The sequence below is a fragment of the Sarcophilus harrisii genome, chromosome 1 (genome assembly GCF_902635505.1).
Source record: "Sarcophilus harrisii chromosome 1, mSarHar1.11, whole genome shotgun sequence".
In the NCBI taxonomy this organism is placed as follows: Eukaryota; Metazoa; Chordata; class Mammalia; order Dasyuromorphia; family Dasyuridae; genus Sarcophilus; species Sarcophilus harrisii.
The window spans coordinates 90,611,998-90,634,232 of record NC_045426.1 but is presented as its reverse complement, the minus strand read 5'-3'; the positions used below and the strand labels follow the sequence as shown (position 1 = coordinate 90,634,232).

Genomic DNA, 22,235 nt, shown 5'->3' with positions numbered 1-22,235 from the left:
ATTGTAGCGATGGGAGACAGTCCAGAGCTCCTCTTCTCTTGGTCTTCCCTGGATCCAGTTCTAATGTGGAACCAAACAAAAGACTCCACTCCAGATTTCTCCCCTGTGCATCAGTTCTGCTGACTTCTAGCCTACAGAAGTTGGCCCAGTGATCAGAAACATCTTCCCCGTATCTTACAAGAGCTTCTTAAATCTCAATAAATTTAGAGTAAATTTCATAGACTGATGATCTCCTCTTGGTCTACTCCTCACTTCCCCCTCCCATTTTATTTTATTTTTTTTGGACTTTACAAGATGTTCTTTGGTTAATTGGGTGGGGTTATTTAAATGACTTGGAGCTACTTCATACATCATTCAGGGAAGAAGGGGTTGACTTGGGATAAAACCAAGTATTTCAGTATTCCACACGATGAGAGAATTCACTATAGTCCTGGACACATTAGAATTCCTAGTTCTCTGTGACCATCTCCAATCAATTTTGTACATTATTTCACACTACTTACTTTTCCACATTCTATCTCACAGATACTTTGTCACTCATTGTTCCTGGTTCTAGAAATTCCTTCTCAATCACAGTCTAATGACCTAATGTCTGGAACTGTATCTTCGTCTCTACCTGTGGAAGATTTTTTTATTCAAGGTCAAGCTCAAGAGCCATGATGATGAGGGAAAACCCTCATCATCTTGGATCCAAGCAATCTTTCCCCACTCAAATTTTCAAATCTGGCTTTTTTATTTTCATCCCATTCTACTTTATAAGCTTCTTGCAGGAAGATTATTTCATTCATTGTCGTTATGTTGCCAGCACCTGAAATGGTGCTTGATATATTTGTTCAGTCATTTAATTGGGGCTTGAGGGGGATCCCCAAAATGTTGGGGTAACAAACTAGCATTACAAGGTATCTTGTAATTCGCAGGCTTGGATCCATCTCCAAATCAAGGGGCAAAGTTTATTATAATTGTAACATTAAAGTGAGCTAAATTCCAAAAGAATTTAGCAAAAAACCAGAAGCAGGAAAGTAAATTTAGAGGGGGAAAATGAGGACCAGGTGTTTCATGTTACTGCTATATTAATTTTATGGCTTAGAAGTGGAGTTGAGGAGCAGTCTGGTTCTGACTTTGTGTGCAAGTGCAGTACCCATAATTCTCTGGACCCAGCTTATGGAGGAATCTTTCAGAGGTGTGTTTTTAGGCCTGAAACATCACTAGTTCAAGTGAACACCCAATTTTCTTTTCCTGCATCAACTTCAAGCACCTCATTATTGTTATTGTTATTCATTAGTCTCAGAAACCCCTTATCACTGACCAACAGGCTGTCACCTGGACAGCCAGAAATATTTGTGACCTTGGCATCCTGGTCATATAAACTGGGTCAAGATAGCCTAGAGGAATAAATCTATCATATATACATATATGTCATCACTTCCAAGACCAGATGGCCTGGTTATTGCTATATTCCCCCTAGGGATCTTCCTTTGGGGTTTTCTTGGTAAAGATACTGGAGTCATTTGACATTTTCTTCTCCAACTCATTTTACAGATCAGGAAAACTGAGGCAAACAGGGTTAACTTGCCGTAGTCACAGAGTTAGTAGGTGACTGGGGCTGGATTTGAACTCAGAAACATGTCTTCCTGATTCCAAGCCCAGTGCTCTATGCCTTATGCTACCTAGTTGTCCTACTTGAAACAACAGGCACTTAATAAGTGCTTGATGATTGAATGACTGTATTCAAGTCATATCCCCTCCCTCCCTTAGACTGTCAGCTCCTGGAGGGCAGGATTTGTGCCATATGAATACACCTCCTTTGTTCATCCTAAAATCAAGTATGATCATGTCACCCACCTACCTCCTCTGTTTAGTAAACTCTAATGGTTCTCTATTACCTCCAGGACAAAGTATAATTCTGCTGTTTGGCACTTAATGCCCTTCACAACCTGGTCTCTATCTACCTTTCTACTCTCTATGAACTAGGTAATATAGCCATGATGACCAATCCAAAGTTTATACAACATTCATGAAACATTTTCTAGGTGTAAGTCTCTGTGTTCAATATTGGAAATATTAAAATGAAACAAATATGACCACCTCTCAAATTTCTTTCACTAGGTATGTTGATGGAGAGGTGAAGAAGAAATGTATTCCAGACACACAGGATAGGAAGTGGGGCTAGTTTGACAGGCCTTAAAAGTTTATGCTCAATCCTATAGGTAACGGAGCGAAGTGGTCAGGTATGTCTGTTAGGAAAATCACTTTTGCAGCTGTGGAGAATGGATTGGAGAAGGGAGAGATTTGAGGCTGGAGGTCCAGAAGAGAACCTAAGAGAGCTGAACTAGGCTGCCGGCTTAACGAGTAGAGAGATAAGGAGATATGTACATGAGAGGTTGTGATGATAGAATCAAGATTTGGCGATTGATTAGAAGCTGTGAACCTGAGTTACTCAGACAATTCTAGAGGCTTAGAAAGAAACAAGGGAATGTGAAATAGGAGTGGACTTTGGGTAAAAGAAATGTTGAGTTTGGGATGCCTACAGGACATCCAATTTTAAATGTTTAGTAGGTCACTGATGATTTGGGACTGGAGCTCAGCTCTTAAAAGTAAATATGAAGATCTGGAAATGACAATTAAGGGAGCTAATGAGGTAATCAATGAGGTACAATTCTGTACACAATGAGCGTACAGAAAGCAGGTCCTGTACAAGGCAGAACTCTGAGAGTCGAGTCATGAGGTGAGAGCAGGAGAAGAAACAGAAGAGAGGATCCTGAATATATCCAGAAATAATCCCAAATGCTGCAGAGAAATATGCTTGGAGGATTAAACAAATGTTTCCAGGATTTATTATCCAGCTGAATTCACACATGTATCCTCTGAGTTCTGAGCTTTGTGATCTGGTGCCGGGATGGATGAATACAAAGTTAGGGAAATGAAGTGAGAGACATAATTGTACAATGAAGCCTACTAGAATCAGTGATGACAAATTATCCTATAGTTGAATTACTCTACTTTTTAACAAAGATTTCAGTTGGCTAGAAGAACCAATGAGTTACATCTGAAGAAGTCCTAGACCTAAGTAGTCCAGGAAGTCCTCTTGGAATCAGAATGTTGTGGCTGAATCTGTCCAACTTTCACTCTCCTGTACTCATCCTTATAGGACTTTTAGGATATTCAGATTCTTCCCTCCAAAATAAAAGATTACTATATCTCTTATAATATACGGAATGATTAGAAGAGTCAGACAGCAAGGGGCTGACCATATGGTCTTGTGGGTAGAGAGCTGGTCTTGGAGCCAGGAAGTCTAGAGTTTGAGTCTCACCTCTGACACATGAAGCTTGTGTGACTCCGGGGCAGGATCCTTAAATTCCCAGTGCTCCTCAAACTTTTTTTTCTCAGTATCTTTAAACTATTAAAAAAAATTATTGAAGATGTGTCCAGAGTTTTTGTTTATGTGGGTCATATTTATAGATATTTACCATATTTAGAAATAAAAACTAATTTTGAATTTGCAGATCCTCTGAAAGGGGTTTCAGAGATCCCTAGGATTCTCTGGACTACACTGTGAGAGCCACTATCCTAGCTTAGAATAGTGTTGCAGAGAAGGTGTCTTTCTATACAGTTCCTGACTCCTATAAGAGCTCTTCCCCAAAACTCCAACTTGGTTTCTCCTCCCTTCCCCCTCCTTGCAATCCTTGTATGTCAGCAAAAGGGAAAAGTATAATGGAATTGTTTTTGCTTCTTTATTTTCTCTTTGGCTTTCAACACAAAAAGACATACATTCTAAACCTCCAAACAAAACCAAATGTGGAACATAGGGTAGGGTATGGATCATCAATTGGGAAAGGGGAATCCATTATGGTGTATAAGACAGAATACTGTTTTAAAACCAAAGACTCTGGGTTTGAAAACTGAATATGTGGTCTTGGGCCAGTCACCTAATCTCGGGGGAGGGGCAGGGGGAAGCGGGGGGAATTGTCTAAAAACAAAATGAAAAAATTGGATTGATGTCCTCTGTAACATCCTTTTTAGCTCTAAATCTGTGACCCTATGACTATTCCAGTCTGGTTCTCTTAATTCCATCGCTCTAGACAATGACCACCTTACTACTTACTCCAAGAATAAGGTGTCATTTTCACCTCCATTGTCTTCTAGCAGAACTGTTTTTTTTTTTAAATAAAATCAATTTTGACATCAGAAGTGAAAGGAAAACTCCATCATGCACACACTTACAAGTCTCATTTTATTTTCCCAACTTGTTCTGGCTCTGTTACAAAAGACAGTGGGATAGGGAAAGCCTTTGAATCCCCAGCAAGCCCCAGAAATAACCAGGGAATTTGACTTCCCTGCTATAGTAAAAGTTCTTTAAGAAACAGTGTCAGCAATCTGCAGGGTGCTCTCTTGTTCATAAACTCACTTTATTATGTTAAAGGTCCCAACTAGAAGTGGAGGAGAGGCTGGACTCTCATTGTGAGTCCCTTGGTAGAGCTATGGAAACACATAGAAAAACAGAACTTAAGAGGTGAAAAAAGGGTGGCTGGTTTTTTGTTTCTTAGCATTTTTGTTCTGCATGCCATACACCCACCTTGCATAAATCCAAATGGTCTGCATTACTGGTCTGCCAAGGACATTTATTAACAACAACAACAAAAAAAAGACAAATCCTTGGAATTATAGACCAGTTGGAAGCACAGCAGACCCAATGGCAAGCTGAGGGTAAAGGATTCAGTTGGCTAGTAGTTGTATCCAACTCTGGAGCTACCACAGAATCATTGATGTACATATCACGAAAAGGACAAATGCAGGAACTAAGACCTGAAAAGTGAGGGTCGAATACAGTCCTGCTGTTTTCCTAATGACCAGAAGGTAAAAGTGAGAATAAAAGGAAAACTGAAGAAGTTGGATAGAAACAAGAGCTGTGAGTCCATCCTTAGAGAATATGAAGTAATGAAAGGACTTAGGAGCCCTGGCTGACTTCTTGGAGCACCAAGAAAAGTGACTGATGGCTGAGCAGGGAGCAAAAGGTTCCAGACCTGCTGTACCTACAATTAAAAACTTCTGTGCATTTGTTGCACTATGCTCCCTATGTGATACACATCCAGTCCAAGGACAAATTTAAATCTCTCAGCTCTAAATATCTGCCTTTGATACTGGATTAGATCACAAACCAGTTCTTGGTATACTACAGGCCAAAGCCCAGCTTGGATTCCATGTACATACCAAGTCCCAGAAAATTTGTTATATTTCATACCTGCATAAGTGCATTTCTTTGAATGTTTGGCAGTTCTTTGTTTTATACAAAGGTTTGCTGCTTGTGTCTTTTATCCATTTTTTTTCCCTTTCTGCAAACCCAAAGAAGTGGTTCACTTTTAAAAATTCCATTTTCTTTCCAAAATAAGGAGAGAAAAAAATTCATATTCTTCAGTCTAGCTTTCAAGTGTCCTTTTTGTTTTGTCCAGATCAAGATAAAAAACCACATTCAAACCCCAACCTAAAACATGAGAAAAACCTATCCGTTTCCCCTCATACACCTATGTAAGGATATAATCCTATGTGCTCTACTCTATCATAGAAGGAACATGATTTTTTTTTTTTTTTGCAACAGACAAGCTGCTGCCATTAAATATACTGCACTGTTATTAGGGTCATTTGCCCTGAACACACAGAGTGTACATCTTCTCTCAACCACAGACCCACACGTTACACAGGGTTGGGCCACTGCAGCTGCTCCATGTAAAATCCCACACATTGTGGCTAGAAAATATCCAGCCAAGGATAGGTGCTGGGCATGAAGCCAAACTAGGAAGGACTCGGAGCCCCTTGGGCAAGCTGAAGTGTGGGAGCTGGATCTGAGTGGAGCATTTCATGGGCATCAGCTACTGAGGAGGGTGCTGCACCATGAGATGGCAAGCCACGGAAAGCCCAATGGTGACAGCTTCGTGTTGTGCGTTTCAGTGATCGTGGCCTGTCGGGCCAGAGGGCCGTGTGGTGATGACTTAAGCACCTGAAAAACTGTACCTCCTGTGATTCCACACTACACCCCTAGGAGATGCGCTGCTTCTTCCCAGGATTGTCACTTGAAGGATAAACCCATGGTTTCACCCCCACCCCACGTCCCACTTCCTGCTCTAAATGGTGAGGAGGGGAATGCAGCCCACCCCCACCCCTCCTTCGTGACACACCATGGGGGCCATGAACGTCCAGCGGTTTGTTTCTGGGTCATACATCTCCACTGAGCTCAGGTTGGACTGTCCGTCATAGCCTCCCACGGCGTACAAGCGCCCACAGTTTGCTACTAGGGAGACTCGGCTCCGGCGTGTGTTCATGGGAACAATCAGATACCACTGGTCTGCCACAGAACTGTAGACCTCGGCGATGCTGAGGAAGCCAGAACCATCGTATCCCCCACAGACGAACATCTTGCTACCCAAGGAGGCTGCTCCATGACGGCAACGTTTGTTGAGCATGCTGGCCACTGGGTGCCAGGTGGCTGTGTGATGGTTGTAATATTCCACCTGTAGGGACAAAGGAAAACTGGATCTCAGTCCCCACTTGAAGTTAAATCTATGATGTCCCATGGCACCGTTTCCTCTCTTCCCATTGACCACTGGAGGATTCTAGGCTAAACTCTGTTACTCATATGAACACACAATGATCTTGTCTGATCCTCAAATTCCTCAGCCATATTATGGGGCTTACCTTGCTCCCCTGCTTCTCAAGTGAACTGTGGAGTATGCTGTTTAAGGGCAGGTTAGCCTTTTTAAGTACAAATACTGATTGTACGTGTCAAACAGAATTAAAATCTTGAACAAATTATGGTCCTTTAATGTAAGGAAATTTTAAGATCGCTAGAAATGAGCAATTTAAAGAATATAAAGAAATTATGGAAAGAGATGAAACAAACACAGTAAAAAAAGTAGAATCAGGACAACAATATGCACACTGACTACTATAAAGGACATATCATAGAAGAGAAGTAAACCAAGAATAGAAGGGGAAATGGGAGGAATAAGGGAAACATTGTCATCATTAATATTTTTAAATTGAAGATAGTTTTCACTGAGATTTAACATTAGTTTGTTATATTGTTTTAAAAAATACAATAAAAAAAATCAAATGATACTAAAAACTGCTCAGAAACTTAGCTAATAGGAGATTGTCTTGTACATAATGGTGACCTAATAAATATCAGATACCATAAACAGGAGGGGATAGAAAATGTGCTTTAAGGTGGAAATGGTAGAAATAATAATGAGGAATTTGGTTTTGTTTTTCTTTTGTATTTGTACTAATTCTTTGGAAGTTAGGAACTAACTATGTATTAAGTAAGGTGACTTGTATTCCCTTCAAAACTTGTTTTCCTAGGCAATTCCTTGTCATCATTTTTGCAGGTGACAAACTAATACCTAATGAAATAAGGAACACATGCTTAGGAATGGGAATAAAGAGCCCCAAACTCAAAAAGAAATAGAGACTCACGCTGTTGAATATCTGTAAACCATCATGTCCTCCAGACACATATATTCGGCCTTCAAATACGGTGACACCTGCTGCACTTCGGTTTGAGCTCATTGGGGTTACTATAGTCCACCTTTAAGAAATAGTCAAGCAAAAAAAGTATACATTATATTCAGTCAGTCTGCTGGGCTTCTCTGCTCTTCAGAAGCATTTGGTTAGAGCTAAGAAGACACTGTAATATGAGCTTTGCATAGATCTTCAACACAAAGTTAACTCAATTAAATTATCCATATTTGTTGCCATACATTAGCAATATAACCAAAGTATTTCAATAAAACAAAGAGTTTAAGTTTAAATTGTCCTTAAATGATCTATTCAATTGTTCCTCTCCTTTGTGAACTTTTAAATCTTTGATTCATTCAAAACACTGATCCTGAATTTCTATAAATATACGAAGTTAAAGGAGCAAATGGAGTCTTTGGGTACCAAAGCAGCACATTTCTTGAATCCTTCATAACTCATTTAACTTCATGTAAGCTCAACCCCCCAAATGTTCATGTAGCAAAGGTATGAAAAAGCACCAGGCTGAGCTGGGTGCTCTTACTTGTCTGTTTCAGGGGAGTATGTCTCCACAGAATTGAGGGAAGAGTTGCCATCATATCCACCACAGACATAGATTTGTCCATCCAACACAACTGTTCCCATAGCACTGAAACACAAGCACAGGAGAGCAGGCATTAGTAAATCACATCCACATTCTGCCTCCTATATTAGTACCCAAAGCACCCAATCAAGAGACTACAAGCCATCATATCAGATTCCAGCTCACAAACTAACTGTGATTATGGTGAAGTCACTTCTTTTCTCAGAGACCCTGCTTTCTTCTTTATGGTCCCTTTTAGCTCTTTTCCTCTCTCTGATCCTATTTATAAATCTGATAGAGCATTTTGGAAGGAATATGCAGTAGATATTCAATCTTCAATCAATTGATCAACAAGTATTTATTAAGTACTTACTATGTGCCAGGCACTGGAGATATAAGTACAAAGAAGAAAAATATCCTCTACTAAAAATGAATTTACACTCTAATAGTGAGACAAGTTCATAATTAACACATATCCATATCCATATATACCTACAACATAAACATAAATTTAATAAATACAAAGTAAAGTACAAATGTGAGAGGAAGGAGGGTTCCAGCAATAGTGGGGAAGGGTCAAGAAAGCCTTCACAAACAAGATGGTGCTTAAACTGCATCTTAAAATATAAAAGTAATTCTGACTTGTAGAGAGGCGGGAAATGCATTCCAGCCCATGGGAACTGGCCAGAGAGGTATGAAGAACAAATGGAAGCAAGTATAACTGCACTGAGATGTATAGGAAGGGGAATTTTGTCCAATGAATCGGAAAGCTAGGTTTAGGACCAGGTTGTGTAAGGCTTTAAAAGCTAAGCAGAAGAGATTATATTTTATCCTAGAGATAAAGGGAGCTATGTGTTCATATCTGCTCTTAAGAGAGAATGAGGCAGGAAACCAAGTCTGATACTGCTGAGATAATCTAGGTGAACGGTGAACTGTGATGAGGGCCTGAATTAAGTTGATATTATGCCATGAAGAGAAAGGGACAGGTACAAGAGAAGTGGTGTAAGAAGAAACAGCAACATTTGGCAACTGATTAACTGTGTGGGGTTAGGGACCAGAGAAAAATAGAAAAGTTTGGAAGAGGGGTTCAAGGAAGAAAGTCTATGAGCTCAGTTTTAGACTTCTACTTAAAACATCTCTGGTATCAAATTTGGAAAAAAAAAAAAAGTGTAACAGGATTTAGGCTCAGGAGAGACACTGGGATTGGATACTCAATTTGAGAGTCATCTACAGAGAAATAATAGTTAAACTCATGGGAAATGATGTGGTTTCCAAGAGAGAAAAAGGGAAGAAAGCCTAGCCAGAACCTCAGAGAATACCAACAGTTGGGGGCGAGATCTGGAAGATGAAGCAGGACAGGAGGCTGAGGGGTGGGCAGGCTGCTAAGAACTGAATTAGGAAAGTGGAGCGTCATGAAAACTCCAGATGATGAGGCAGTTAGCAGGGTCAAAAATGGCAGCCAGGCTGAGGTTTAAGGCTCAGAAAAGACCATCAGATTTAGCAAGAAATCACTGGCAGCTTCAGAGACCTGAGTGAGGAGGTCAAGCGTCACCCTGCAAAAGAGGAGAAGTGAGTAAGAAGAGGAGGAGGTGAGAACAGCCATCTGACAGAGAAAGGCAGAGCTATGGGCTCTAGTGGCTCAGCAAGTAGAGTGGAAGCCAGGCCGACTTGGAATGCTGCCTCAGGTATTCCTAGCTGTGTGGCTGCATGAAGCAATCCACCTGTGCCAGGCCTAATTTCCCCACCTGTAAAATGGGGATAATAACAGCACTCTGCACCTCAGTCCATCCATTGTCTGTAAAATGGAGTGAATAGTAACTGGTTCCCACGGTCATTATAAGGATAAAATAAGATTGTATTTGTAAATCCTTTTGAAAACTTTAAAACCCCATAGCAAGCTAAGACGGAGAGGGTGAGGAGCCTTTAATGGAAGGCCATTGTCCTGATCAAGTCCTAGGGGCCACATCTTGCAAGGGACATGGTCAAATACAAGGGAAAAAAAGAGAGTCACCAAATCTTGGAAGGTGCAGAAAGAAGGTCAAATGAGGAATTGCTGAAATAATTGGAATTGAATTCTAGGAGCAGAGGAGAGAAAAGTGGGGCCGGAGTGGGAGGATAATCAGATTTAGCCTTTGCACCTTTTTTTTCCTTCTGTTTTTTTCTCTTGGGATCTTATTTTTGGTGTACAAAATGACAAATATGAAAATGTTTAAAAGGATTGCACATATTTAACCTATATCAGATTGCTTGTTGTGTTGGGGAAAGGGGAGTTGAGGGAGGGAGGGAGAAAAATTTGGAACACAAAGTTTTACAGAGACGAATGCTGAAAACTGTGTTTATATGTATTTAGAAAAAATACTATTGAGGGGAAAAAATAACAAGTCATGAGTCATGAAAAAAAAGGATCTTCATATAGAAAAATATTTACAACAGCTGTTTTAGTGGAGGCAAAAGATTAGAAATAGTAGGGATGTCCATCAACTTCAGAATGCCCAAACAAGTTGTTGTTATAAATGTAATGGAATACTATTATGCTACAAGAAATGATGAAAATGCAGATTTCAGAAAAATCTGGAAAGGCTTATATGTACTGAAGCAAAGTGAAATAAACAGAACCAAGAGAACATCGTCTTCAGTATCAGCAACACTGTGGTATAATCAACTATGCATAACTTAGTTCTTCTCAGCAATACAATGACCCAAGACAATTCTAAAAGACTCATGGTGAAAAATGTTATCCACATCCAGACAACAAACTGAAACATAATATTTTCATGTTTTTCCCATGTTCTATTCCTTTTAGATTGTTTCTCACAGTCTGACTAAATATAGAAATGTTTTACATGATTATATATATATATATATATATATATATATATATATATATATATGTGTGTGTGTGCATATATCTACTCCTATATTATAAATATAAATTATATTATTTACCATTTTAGGGAAGGGGGTGAGTTGAGAGGGAGAAAAAAAAAAACAGGAACTCAAAATTTTATTTCATTTTTAAAAATTTTTCTGTTTTATTTTTCTATTTTAATTCAATAGTATTTTATTTTCATAATTACATGTAAAAATAGTTTCCAATATTCATTTTTGAAAGAGTTTGAGTTTCTGTTTTTTTTTTCTTTTTCCTTCTAGTCTCCCCAAGACACTAAGCAATTTGATATAGGTTGTATATGTTCAATCATTTAAAACATATTTTCATATTAGTCATTTTGTGAAAGAAGAATCAGAACAAAAGGAGGGAAACCATGAGAAAGGAAAAGGAAAAAAAAGATGAAAATAGTATGCTTTGATGTGCATTCAGTCTCCATAATTCTCTCCCTGGTTGCAGATAGTATTTTCCATCCCAAGTCTATTGGAATCGTCTTGGATCAATGTATTGCTGAGAAGAATCAGGTCTACCAGAGTTGATCAGATTCTACATAATATTCTTGGTCCAGTGATCTTCTGGTTCTGTTCACTTCATTCAGCATCAGTTCATATAAGTCTTTCCAGGCTTTTTTGAAATCAGTCTACTCATCATTTTTTATAACCCAATAATATTCCATTACACTCATAAACCAGAAGTTATTCAGCCATTCTCTAACTGATGGGCATGTACTCATTTTCCAATTCCTTGTTACCACAACAAAGAGCTGCTAATATTTCTGAACATGTGGGTCGTTTTCCTTTTTTTTATGATCTCTTGAGATCTTATGATCTATTGCTAGATCAAAGAGAGTGCATAGTTTTATAGGCCTTCGGTCATAAGAGCTTAAATTTTTTTTTAAAAAAATAAATGTTTACAAATATTTTTATATGTAATTTTTTAAAATGCTATTTCAAAAAAGAGTAAGTCATGGAAGCTAACCTTATTTCCTATTTTTGACAAGATCACTAGACTTATGACTGGTTGGTTGGTTGATGTCCTTAGTTCTCAAAGAAGACCAAATGACACACAAACAATCCCTATGAATATTTGGGACAGATTCTCTGACTTTGCACATTTCACGTTTCTTCTGGACTAATTCAATTCTACTTTGCTCATACAGCACTGCACCTTCTTTGATGAGGGCATGCCATGCTGGTGCCAGTGTCTTCCATGTTATTGTGACCTCATCACTGGGCTCATGATAGATCAGGTAAATGATATATATTTGAATTATCTGGTTTTATCAAAACATGTGGCCCAAATCTTTCATGGAATTCTTGTGGTAAAGATGGAGAGATATGGATGAGGCACAGCTATAGAAGACACTAAAGAAAAAGTTCTCTTTAGAGAGGTAGAAAAAATTGAATAATTTTATCAATGATTTGATATCAGCTTGAAAGGTAGAATCATCCTTTGCAACCTGGCCCTAACCTTCCTTTCCAGTCCTCATCCATTCTACAGTCTCATCAAATTGGTTCTCTTGTTGTTCTTCAACACAACTCCCTATCACTCATCTCTATATTTTGCACTGGCTCTGCCTCAAATATCTGAAATGGACTTCCTCTTCATCACCATTCCCATCATCTTCTACACAAAGCCTTTCCTAATCCCCCTTTCTTCCAGATGTTAATAACTTTCCTCCTTTACAAAATCACCTTGGACTAAATTTTGTTTATACTCTATATGTACTTATATATGTACATAATAACACCCTGTATCCCTGACCTCCCACCCTTGATAGAATATAAGCTCTCAGAGGACAGGGACCATTTCTGAATCCTCCCAATACTTGGCAGATATTAATGTGTGAACTAAGATAGCAATTTTCCTTCTCAGGTTTATTTGTTTTATCTGAAAATTTGATAAGCATGCCATTTACTTACTTACCCAAGTCACTGATAACAATGTGAAACTGCACAACATGATCTAGATAAAGGCATGGTTCTTTTGGCTCTCTGGTCCACATTCTGTTTATTTTACCCCACTATCCCACAGCATTCAAGGAGAGAGAAAATGCAAACAATGTTTTCTCTAAGTTTTTGTGGATGAAACACCAACATTAAACATACTTAATCTTAGGCCCATTAATCAGCCTATAAATAGCAAATGGTACAGAAGTGAAATACAAAAGGTGTCAAAAGCAGTACAATTGCTAAGTAAGTGGCCTAGCCAGTAAGTTGAGAGGAGGAAGATATTAGTATGGAGCTGGGGGGAGGGGGAGGGGGGAAGGTGTCTTAGAAGGAAGGCTTCAAAAAGCTTGTAGCATTTGACCTAAGCCTCAAATGATGAGTGGAGGAAAAAACCATTGGAGAAAGAAAGTTCTTCCAAAAAGCACTGTAGGAAGGGAACGCCTGAAAAAAGACAAGAACATTTTAACGAAGCCTGTAATTTAATGAGAATAAAATAGAGCTATATTAAAACTATTAAATAACAGAGCATTATTCAAAAATAGAAAGTAACTAGATCAGTAGCATGACTGGCAACTTCTCTTCATTATAGTTCCTCTCCAAATAAAAGTCAGAAAAATAACTAAACTTTGGAGATACAGGACAATGGAACATTTAAGGTCACAAAAATGCTATATTATATCCAAAGAGTGGGAAGAGGAAAGTCCCCAAAAGCATCAGTGGTGGGAAGAAAGTGCAGACATAGCATGAACTAGTGGGTTTTGAGAAGTGAGTTATATATAATGCTTTGTTTCCAAGACAGACCACAGTTTAATCCTTTTCTAAGTAGGATTTGAATAGCACAAAAAAAAGCACAGATTCATTATCTCTGGACATAAACATAAGCATTATTTCTTTAATTAGAAAAGAAATCACCACATTTATCTACACAAATGCTTTCAATTATATGATATATTACTATTAACCATTTTATGTAACAAAAAGCCTTAAAACAGAGGTAAACTGGTCTTATTTCTGAAAAAGAAAGTGAGGGATAGAGAGAAAGTAACTGTGATAGAGAACATTCATACTGGTAATGAGCATTTTTAGAGTACTCTATCATTTACAGAAATCATTACAGAACATCAAGAACGTGTAGAATGTGCATTTTCCTCCTATTTAGGAGGGAAAACTTTCTTTGGGAAGGAGAATTTCTAATATGTAAACCAATGCAGATCAGCAACTCATCTCTAACTTACAGTCTTTGAGGCTTCCCTAAAGACCTAAGAGGTTAAATGACCTTACCATGCTCATACAGCTATTACAAGTGAGAAGCAGAATTTGAATCCAGGCCTTTCTGATTTTGCTGCTAATCCTATATGTCCTATATCATCTTGCCTCTCAGTACAAGTATTATCTTTGTCAGTTTATAGATGAGAAGATTTATCTTCAGAAAGTGAAATGAACTGGCCAGGCTCCCACCATGTGCTGGGAGAGCTGAGATTCGAATCCAGGTCTCCTGATTCTGCACCCAGAAAGCTGGTTATAGCACTTTTCAGCTCACTGAGTCAGCTTATGTCACCCAAAGTAGCATCAGACAGGACACAATCCCAAAGTCAGAATTGAAGGCAGGTCCCTATTAGTCAATGGTACACAAGGCAGAACACTTGCTCAATCTCCATCTCCCAGAATAAGCCAGGTAATTAAGGATTAGGTAGAAAAAGGCTGACTCTTTTGGGTAAGTAACTTCTGCATTTACAAACTTACCCTCTAACATGAAATCCTACCCACCTAAATCCATTTGAAGTTTTTTCTTAAGATTATAAATTTAGAGTTGACAAGGACCTCAGGAGCCATGCCATCAATTTCCTCCTTTTGTAGAGAAAGAGGCTAAATCACCTGAGGTCTGGGATGTGTGACTTCAAATTGGGCCTGCAATAGAATGTCCAAGGGCCTCCCCTCACTCCTCAGGCTTCCTGCAATCCCTCCTTCATCAGAGTTCCTGCAGCATTTACTGACTTTAAGACTTAGGTAGAACTTCCATTCTATTTCATTTTCCATGTTTATGTGTCTTTGGGGGAGGGGGAACAGACACAGGAGAAGGACTGTCCAAGTGAGACCCAGAGTCCCTTATGAGCACTGTGATAAAGTGTGGGTCTTACTTTTCTCCTCAATAAAAAAAGGACTTGACCCAGATGGTCCCTAAGGTCCCCCTAAGTTCTAAGTTCTGTTTTACTTCTATGCAATCCTCATTGAACAGAGATTTAACAAATATTTACTAAATTTAAAAAAATGGAAAAACAGGGAAGAATTCACAGTCCAAATACCTTCGCTTGCTGTTCATGCTGCCCACTTTGGTCCACGTGTCTGTCTCAGGGTTGTATACCTCCACAGTACTCAGCCGCAATTGGCCATCATATCCTCCAATGGCATACAGGAGCCCGTTGACCACAGCCACTCCCACGCGGCTACGGGCTGTTGTCATGGGCTGACACTTCTCCCATCGATTGGCGATGGGGTCAAACACTTCGACCACATTCAGCGAATCACCTGCATAAAAATTTGCTACTCAAATTAAAACAACTGATCCCATACATTTAGCTTGCTACTTATGGGAAATGATGAAGCGTAGCATTCACTTCATTCTAACTGGTTGCAGAATGACAAAATATCACAGACACTAGGTCTGTCCTATACCTTTTCAAATACAAGCTTCCTTCATTTGTGGGTATTGATTACCATTGTGAAAATTTTGCTCATGCTATCCTTTTTAGGACACTAGACAAACATAAGGCCCATTTCACCCTTAGTAGAGAATAGTTTTCAGTACTGAACATCGGTTTCCATCAAGGAAACTCCTGGCTCAGAACTAGTGGCAGAGAAGCAGCCCCTTAATGTAATCCCCCATGACCGTTACACAGAGTTTCCTGTTAGAACCATAGCTTTAAGGGCTGGAGAGACATACACATCTCTAGATAATAACCACCTTCCAAAGGCAGCAAGACCCAGAGGACACGAGATCTACCCTGAGACCAGAAAGGCCTGAAGAGAGACCAGGGAGCCTCAAGTCCTGCATCCAACACCTACAGAGATACTTGGTGTCTGTTAATCTCTAGAAGCTTTAGGAACTAGACAAAGTGATTGCTTTGGTGGAGGGAGTTTCCTCACCTTATGATGTCTTAGATATGATCTATATTCTTTTATTCCAGAGAGTTCAGTATATACATTTTCTTCTGGATGCCATTCGCAAGGGCAGTGGCCATTCCAGACCTACACTGCTTCAGAGTTACCAGGGCTGGGGTAGATTTCTCAGATTGTGCTGCTACTAACCCAAAAGGAAGAAAGTGGATTGCCTCCTTTGTATCATCCACAAAATCCCTGGACAGGGAGAGTGAAGAGTATAAAAGAAAAGAAATGGCAGAAACTGCTTACCAAAAGCACTGAGTAGCAACTTGAACCTGGAATAATCCAATTTAGGTGAATTTTTAGCAAGAAAGCTTTCAGAAAGTAAATGGACTAATTATTTTCTAAAAGCTCTCATATTAGAGACTTGGCTAAATTGTGCTGGTCTCAGAAATGGCATGATTATTAGATTTTTTTCTTTATTCTCTCCTCTCCCTTTAAATAGGTGAACAATTTCTAATTATAAATACAGTGGAAAAGATATACTCAATAAGTACTCAATCTCCATCTCCCAGAATAAACCAGATTATTAAGGATTAGGGAGAAAAAGGCTGACTCTTTGGGGTAAGTAACTTCTGTATTTACAAACCTGCCCTCTAACATGAAATCCTACCCACCTAACTCCATTATTAATTTAGAGTTGACAGGGACTTTAAAGAACATAAAAAGTCATTAAAAAAAAAAAAATCAGTAAGTATACAAAAGTAACGCAAGTATCTTCTGTTAAACTCTCCTGGAAAATCACCTCCAATGAAGCAAAAGAAAAAAATTCCCATTTCAAAGGGGAGTTGCAAGATACCTGCTGAGTTGAGCCCCCCCACTGCATAGATGAGACCCGCAATGGAAGTACAGCAGCGAGGCCGAGTTTTGAAGGCCAGCAGGTGTGGCCGGCGCTCTGGCATGAGGTGATAGTCTTTTGCTTCATCCACCAAGTCCCTGAAATGAAGCACATGGTAAGAAAGATGATTTATTCCCATTCAAGCGAGACATAGACTGTCAAACTCCAGCACAAACTCGACCCCCAAAAGAAATACCCATGTTACCCTTTCTCATATAAAAATAGGATACTTGTCAAAGCCCATAAACTGGAGGGATCCCAAATGGCAGAATGATTGTGTACTGGTATGAGTTTTGCAGAGTTAATGAGGGCAAGTCTCCAGGTATCTGCTCATTCCTGAGTCAATTATATCTTGTGTTTTCTGGGAATAAGCAAATGCTTCCTTGCTAAGTACAAGTACACATTCTATTGCCTTGAAAAGTCACTTGGGAGCTTAACTATACTCTGCTGATGGGCTGAAGTTAATAACCAAAAGATCTGCTACTGAAAAAAAATCAATACGGAAATTAAAAATCCACCACCAGAGAACAGAAAGCAGTTAGATTCGATGAATGTGCCACAGGAGGGGGAACTTATTCATAAAAGGAAGAGAAAGAAGGGGGTTGGAATTAGGAAAAAGGAAAGTACATAAGCACAAGATTTGGTTGAAAGGGAAAAGATTTCATTATTATGAGCATGAGAAACAATGCTGGGACTGGTGAACATGTGAGCTGGTAGAGATTCCAAATCCAGGTGTGTGAGTGACCTAAATAGAGCCAATAATGTTTGGACTAGTAGTCCTAGCCATATTACACTTCTGAGCATCAGTAATAACCTTCTCTCTCTTTAAACTGTTTTGACCCACAATCATCTTGCACAATTAAATCTAAAATCCATTCAATCCCCAGCAGTAACAGGCAGAGATGTAGCTACTGACTGCCAACTAGGTCATACACTACCCTTGAGCTCACAATCAGCTTTCGTTTATGGATTAAGGCACAGGTCACCAGGAGGCACGTACACTGATCCTCGCTAGCATGGAAAGACTTAACAATATGAAATGTAACAATTTAAGTCACCTAGAACAAATCATTCCAGGTCTTAGGAAGACCGGGTTGAAATACCCCAACAACATGAAAGTACTAAGCCACACTAGAGAGAGTGGGGCACAGAACTGGCTTCTCCTCTTCCTAATCCTTTGGTTGCTAGAGATAGTGTAATACAACAGAAGACACAAAATTACAATCAGAAGACCTTGGTTTACATTCTGGCACTGACACTTTCTTGCTGTATAATCCTGGGTAAGAACTTCACCTTTGTGAGCTTCCATTTCTTTCTTTGTCAAAAGGGGCAAAGGGGATAATATATATACTATCAACCTCCTTGCAGGATTGGCATAAGGGAAGTGCTCTGTAAATTCTAAAGTGCAACAGAATCTCAAGCTGTTATTGGTGGTCCAGACACAGGATAGCCTTTCTATTGCCAAGAGGCTGTTCAGGATGGCCAGTCCCCGCAGAGTGCCAACACTCAGGAGCTTTTATTCTAGGACCAGGACAAGCTGAACTTGAGACTTGGGCAAAGCTCTCCCTTCTAAATTAACCGACCCAAATAAAGCATTGAGAAAAAGGCAGCTATTCCAATCCTGTTGACTGCTATTTTATTCTCATACTGACGGTACTGCCCAGCCTTCTTAAAGTATCCATATCAATAGGTCACTCCCACCAATATGGGTACTGAGAGACAAGTTAGATTGTCATAGACTAGAATAAAGATGGGTATTACAGGAAATGAGAGAGGCAAAAAAAAGGTCAGGTGATTGATCAAACTCAAGGAATGTTGGGAGAATGATACCTACAGCAATTTGGCTGCAGTAAAGAGTTTATGTAGGAGCAGGAGTAGAAAGGGGTAAAAGTGAAGAAATAAGCAGAAGCGACTTAGAATGTCAGGTTAAGAAGTCTTGACTTTATCCTGAAGGCAACTGGATTGAACAGGCAGCAATCACTGAAAGTTTCTGAGCCAGAATCGAGGGTTAATATAATGAGAAATGAAGTCAGTGATTTGATATGTTCAGAATACTCTAAAAAGGGAAGAAATTAGAATCAGAAAGATAAATTAGGAGGCTCCTTAAGCATAACAGGAGCTGAGTTACATAACAATAGTGGAAAGAAAAAAGATTCAGAAAAAAAGTCTTTCCCTTAAAAATCTGAGAGATGGTTTAGATTGCCCAGAGAATTGGGCCTCTACCATCAGTTGGGGAATGACTGAATAAGTTATGGAATATGAAGACAATGGAAAATTATTATTCTATAAGAAATGATGAGCAGGCTGATTTCAGAAATGTCTGGAAAGATGCTGAGTGAAATGAGCAGAATCAAGAGAACACTGTACACAGTAATAGTAAGATTAAGATCAACTGTGATGGACTTGGCTCCTTTCAACAATGTGGTGATTCAAGGCAATTCTAATAGACTTGGGATGGGAAATACCATCCACATCCAGAGAGAGAACTATGGAGAATGAAAGTGAATCCAAGCATAGTATTTTCATCTCTTTGGTTTTTTTTTTTCTTTCTTGTGATTTTTTTCCCCTTTTGATGTGATTTTTCTTGAACAACATAACAAATATGGAATATATTTAAAAGAATTGCATGGGGCAGCTAGGTGGCACAGTGGATAGAGCACCAGCCCTGAAGTCAGGAGGACCTGAGTTCAAATCTGATCTCAAATACTTAATACTTCCTAGGTGTGTGACCCCGGCATATCACTTAATCCCAAATACCTCAGCAAAAAAAAAAAAAAAAAAAAAAAAGAACTGCACATATCTAACCCATATTAGATTGTTTGCTGTCTTGGGGAAGGGAGAGGTAAAAGAGAGAAGGAAGAAAATTTGGAACAAAAAGTCTTACAAAAATGTTGAAAACTTTCTTTACGTGTAATTTAGAAAAATAAAATACTATTAAAAAAAAAAAAAAAGAAAAGAAAAGAGGGGGAGTTGGGCTTCTATTGCCTGCTAGGCCCCAACACCATGGCATGATAGATAGGTAGATAGGTAGAACCAAGGCATGACATAATTTTGGTTGCATTTTTTGGGGAGAGGTGAGGAGGGGGAAACTTCCTATGCTCATAGTATCATCTTATAAGGAATTATTCTTGATACCTGGTGGAAAAGGCGCACGATAGACATACCTGCTTATAAGCATTATAAACAATGCTGTAAGAAAGCTTAGGATTGAATTTTCAGAAAACATTTTGAAAAGATGGCTGGGTCCACAGAGAGAAAGGACCTACTTGGGAAAAAGTAGGGAAAGAGTGGCTGGGTCTGGAGAGAAGGAAAAAGAGGGAGTTAGGCATAAGAATAATAACAGAAAAAAGAAACAAGATAGTAATAATATGAAAAATGAAGAAGATAATAAACTGGACCCAGAAAAGAGAAAAAAAAAAAAAGGATGCTGAGAATGTTTTTGTTTGTTTGTTTTTTTAACAAAAGGAAATAATAGGTAAAATGTTGTGGCTAAGAATGAGAAAAAAAATAATTTGGTTACTGTGACTAAACAACTTAGTAAGCCGATAAGTATACTTTTAAGCTGGTAGACTTTCAAAGCCAAATGCTAGGCCAACCTAAATATCAAAGTGGGGCCAGTGGCCTTTTTGACTGGCATGTCTAGTCATCATCTATTCATCATAATTTATGGTTTCATACACTAGTGGTATCTTCCCTCTCCATAAGTCCCTGTGGACTCCATGTCAACCTAGAGTCCTGGCTAACTAAACTAAAACTGCCTGACTTGAGATGACAGTGGTATCTGGGAAATGAGCAAATGGCCTCTATGCCATCCAAGTAGGTTGATGATCCTGTTCCAGAAGGGAGCTAGGAGAAGTGCACACAGGAGCCGGTGGGGAGATGGGGAGGGGGAACAAGAAGTTTTTTGAGAACCTGTGAATTTAAACATAGAATCAGGAATGAGGAGGAAAGGGTGACGTCTGGAAAGAACAGAGAATAAGCATTCAAAAAAGGAATAGGGTGTTTTATTCTATGTCCTGATCTGTCTTTCTGTGAGGCAGAAGTCTTATATGGAACCTGGAACTCCACTTCTTTCCTAGGATATAGTGACAGAGGTGAAGTTCCTTTGCTAACATGGGATATATTTCTATTCCTTCCTATGCTGCTCCCTGTACTGGCAATGTAAGTGCCATCTAGAGCCACCTTTAATGAAAGGAAGTGTTGGTTTCAGTTCAAGCCCTGAACTTGGAGTCAGAAGACCAGATGCAACATCCCATCTCTGCCACTCATTAGCTGAAACATCCCAACCAAGTCCTGTGAGAGTTAGTTTCCTGAGCTGTAAAATGGGGATGATGATGCTTGGACTGCCTGTCTCACAAGAATAGTGTAAGGATGAAAGGAGATGATGCTAATAAAGTGGGGATGTAAACAGCAAAGCCCTCTAAGGGCTCTTGGCAAGCACGGCCCCTCCAAGAGAGAGAGAAAGCAGCAGGACAGAGTTCAAGTCGGGCCTTGCTTACCTGCATTTATGACAGCAGCGTACCAGGTCATCTTGCTGGACCCGATCTGACAGGAACTGAGGCCGGCAGAGGGGCAGGCGGATTTTGGACAGAAGCTCGGGAAGACAGGGCTCTCGCTGCTCCTGATCATACCTAATCCAGGCTAATGCAGCTTCAAATACCTGCCAGGCAAAAGAGCAATGACAGACTGCCTACAGAAACTCATTTTGAAAGTTAAATTATTTATAAAGTATAAGAATTTGACAAACCCCAGATTTTGTTAAGGGTGTTACCATTCTCCCAGGATGATCATTACAAGTCATCTTTGATTCCTCTCCCGCCTCCATGTCCAGTCAATTATGAATATATGGAAATATATTTAAAAGAATTGCATGGGGCAGCAAGGTAGTGCAGTGGATAGAGCACCAACCCTGAAGTCAGGAGGACCTGACTTTTCACATTCATTCCTTATTCTCTATTCTCACAGCTAATCTCTGTATGGCCTCGGCCTACCCTGAAAGAGCATATGGGCCCCCTGCTGAAAAAACTCCTTAACTTCTGCTACCTCTAATCTAAATGCTGCTGTTAGAAGGTCCCCTACCATAATACTATGTGACCCTTCATTCTAGCTACTCTCCTATCAACTTGGTGTGCTCACTATAGCCTATACATTTCTACTCTTCCCTTTTCTTGAATGGCTTTTCTTCTCTCCTCTGTTAATACAAATCATTAGATCAATCAACATTTATTAAGTGCCCAGTGTGTGCCAGGTTGTGGCAGCTAGGAGCCACAGTGGATAGAGAGTGCTGGGCCTGAAGTAAGAAAGCCCTGAATT

At 39.4% G+C, this 22,235-nt stretch overlaps 1 protein-coding gene across 5 annotated transcripts in view; it reads right to left on the bottom strand.

Moving 5' to 3' along the window:
* Positions 1–5,544: 5,544 nt before the first annotated feature.
* KLHL18 (kelch like family member 18) overlaps positions 5,545–22,235 on the bottom strand; it is an 80,090-nt gene continuing 63,399 nt past the window's right edge. For 4 of the 5 annotated variants that reach the window (XM_012543426.3, XM_031960672.1, XM_031960679.1 and 1 more), the window contains 6 exons: positions 21,422–21,582; positions 16,884–17,020; positions 15,229–15,466; positions 8,051–8,155; positions 7,468–7,579; positions 5,545–6,503 (listed from right to left, as the gene is read on the bottom strand). In XM_012543426.3, the coding sequence (XP_012398880.2) occupies positions 6,117–6,503; positions 7,468–7,579; positions 8,051–8,155; positions 15,229–15,466; positions 16,884–17,020; positions 21,422–21,582 (1,140 nt within the window). In that variant the 3' untranslated portion in view covers positions 5,545–6,116. The remainder of the gene's footprint in view (positions 6,504–7,467; positions 7,580–8,050; positions 8,156–15,228; positions 15,467–16,883; positions 17,021–21,421; positions 21,583–22,235) is intronic. The other variant, XM_003762197.4, reaches the window with a different exon arrangement.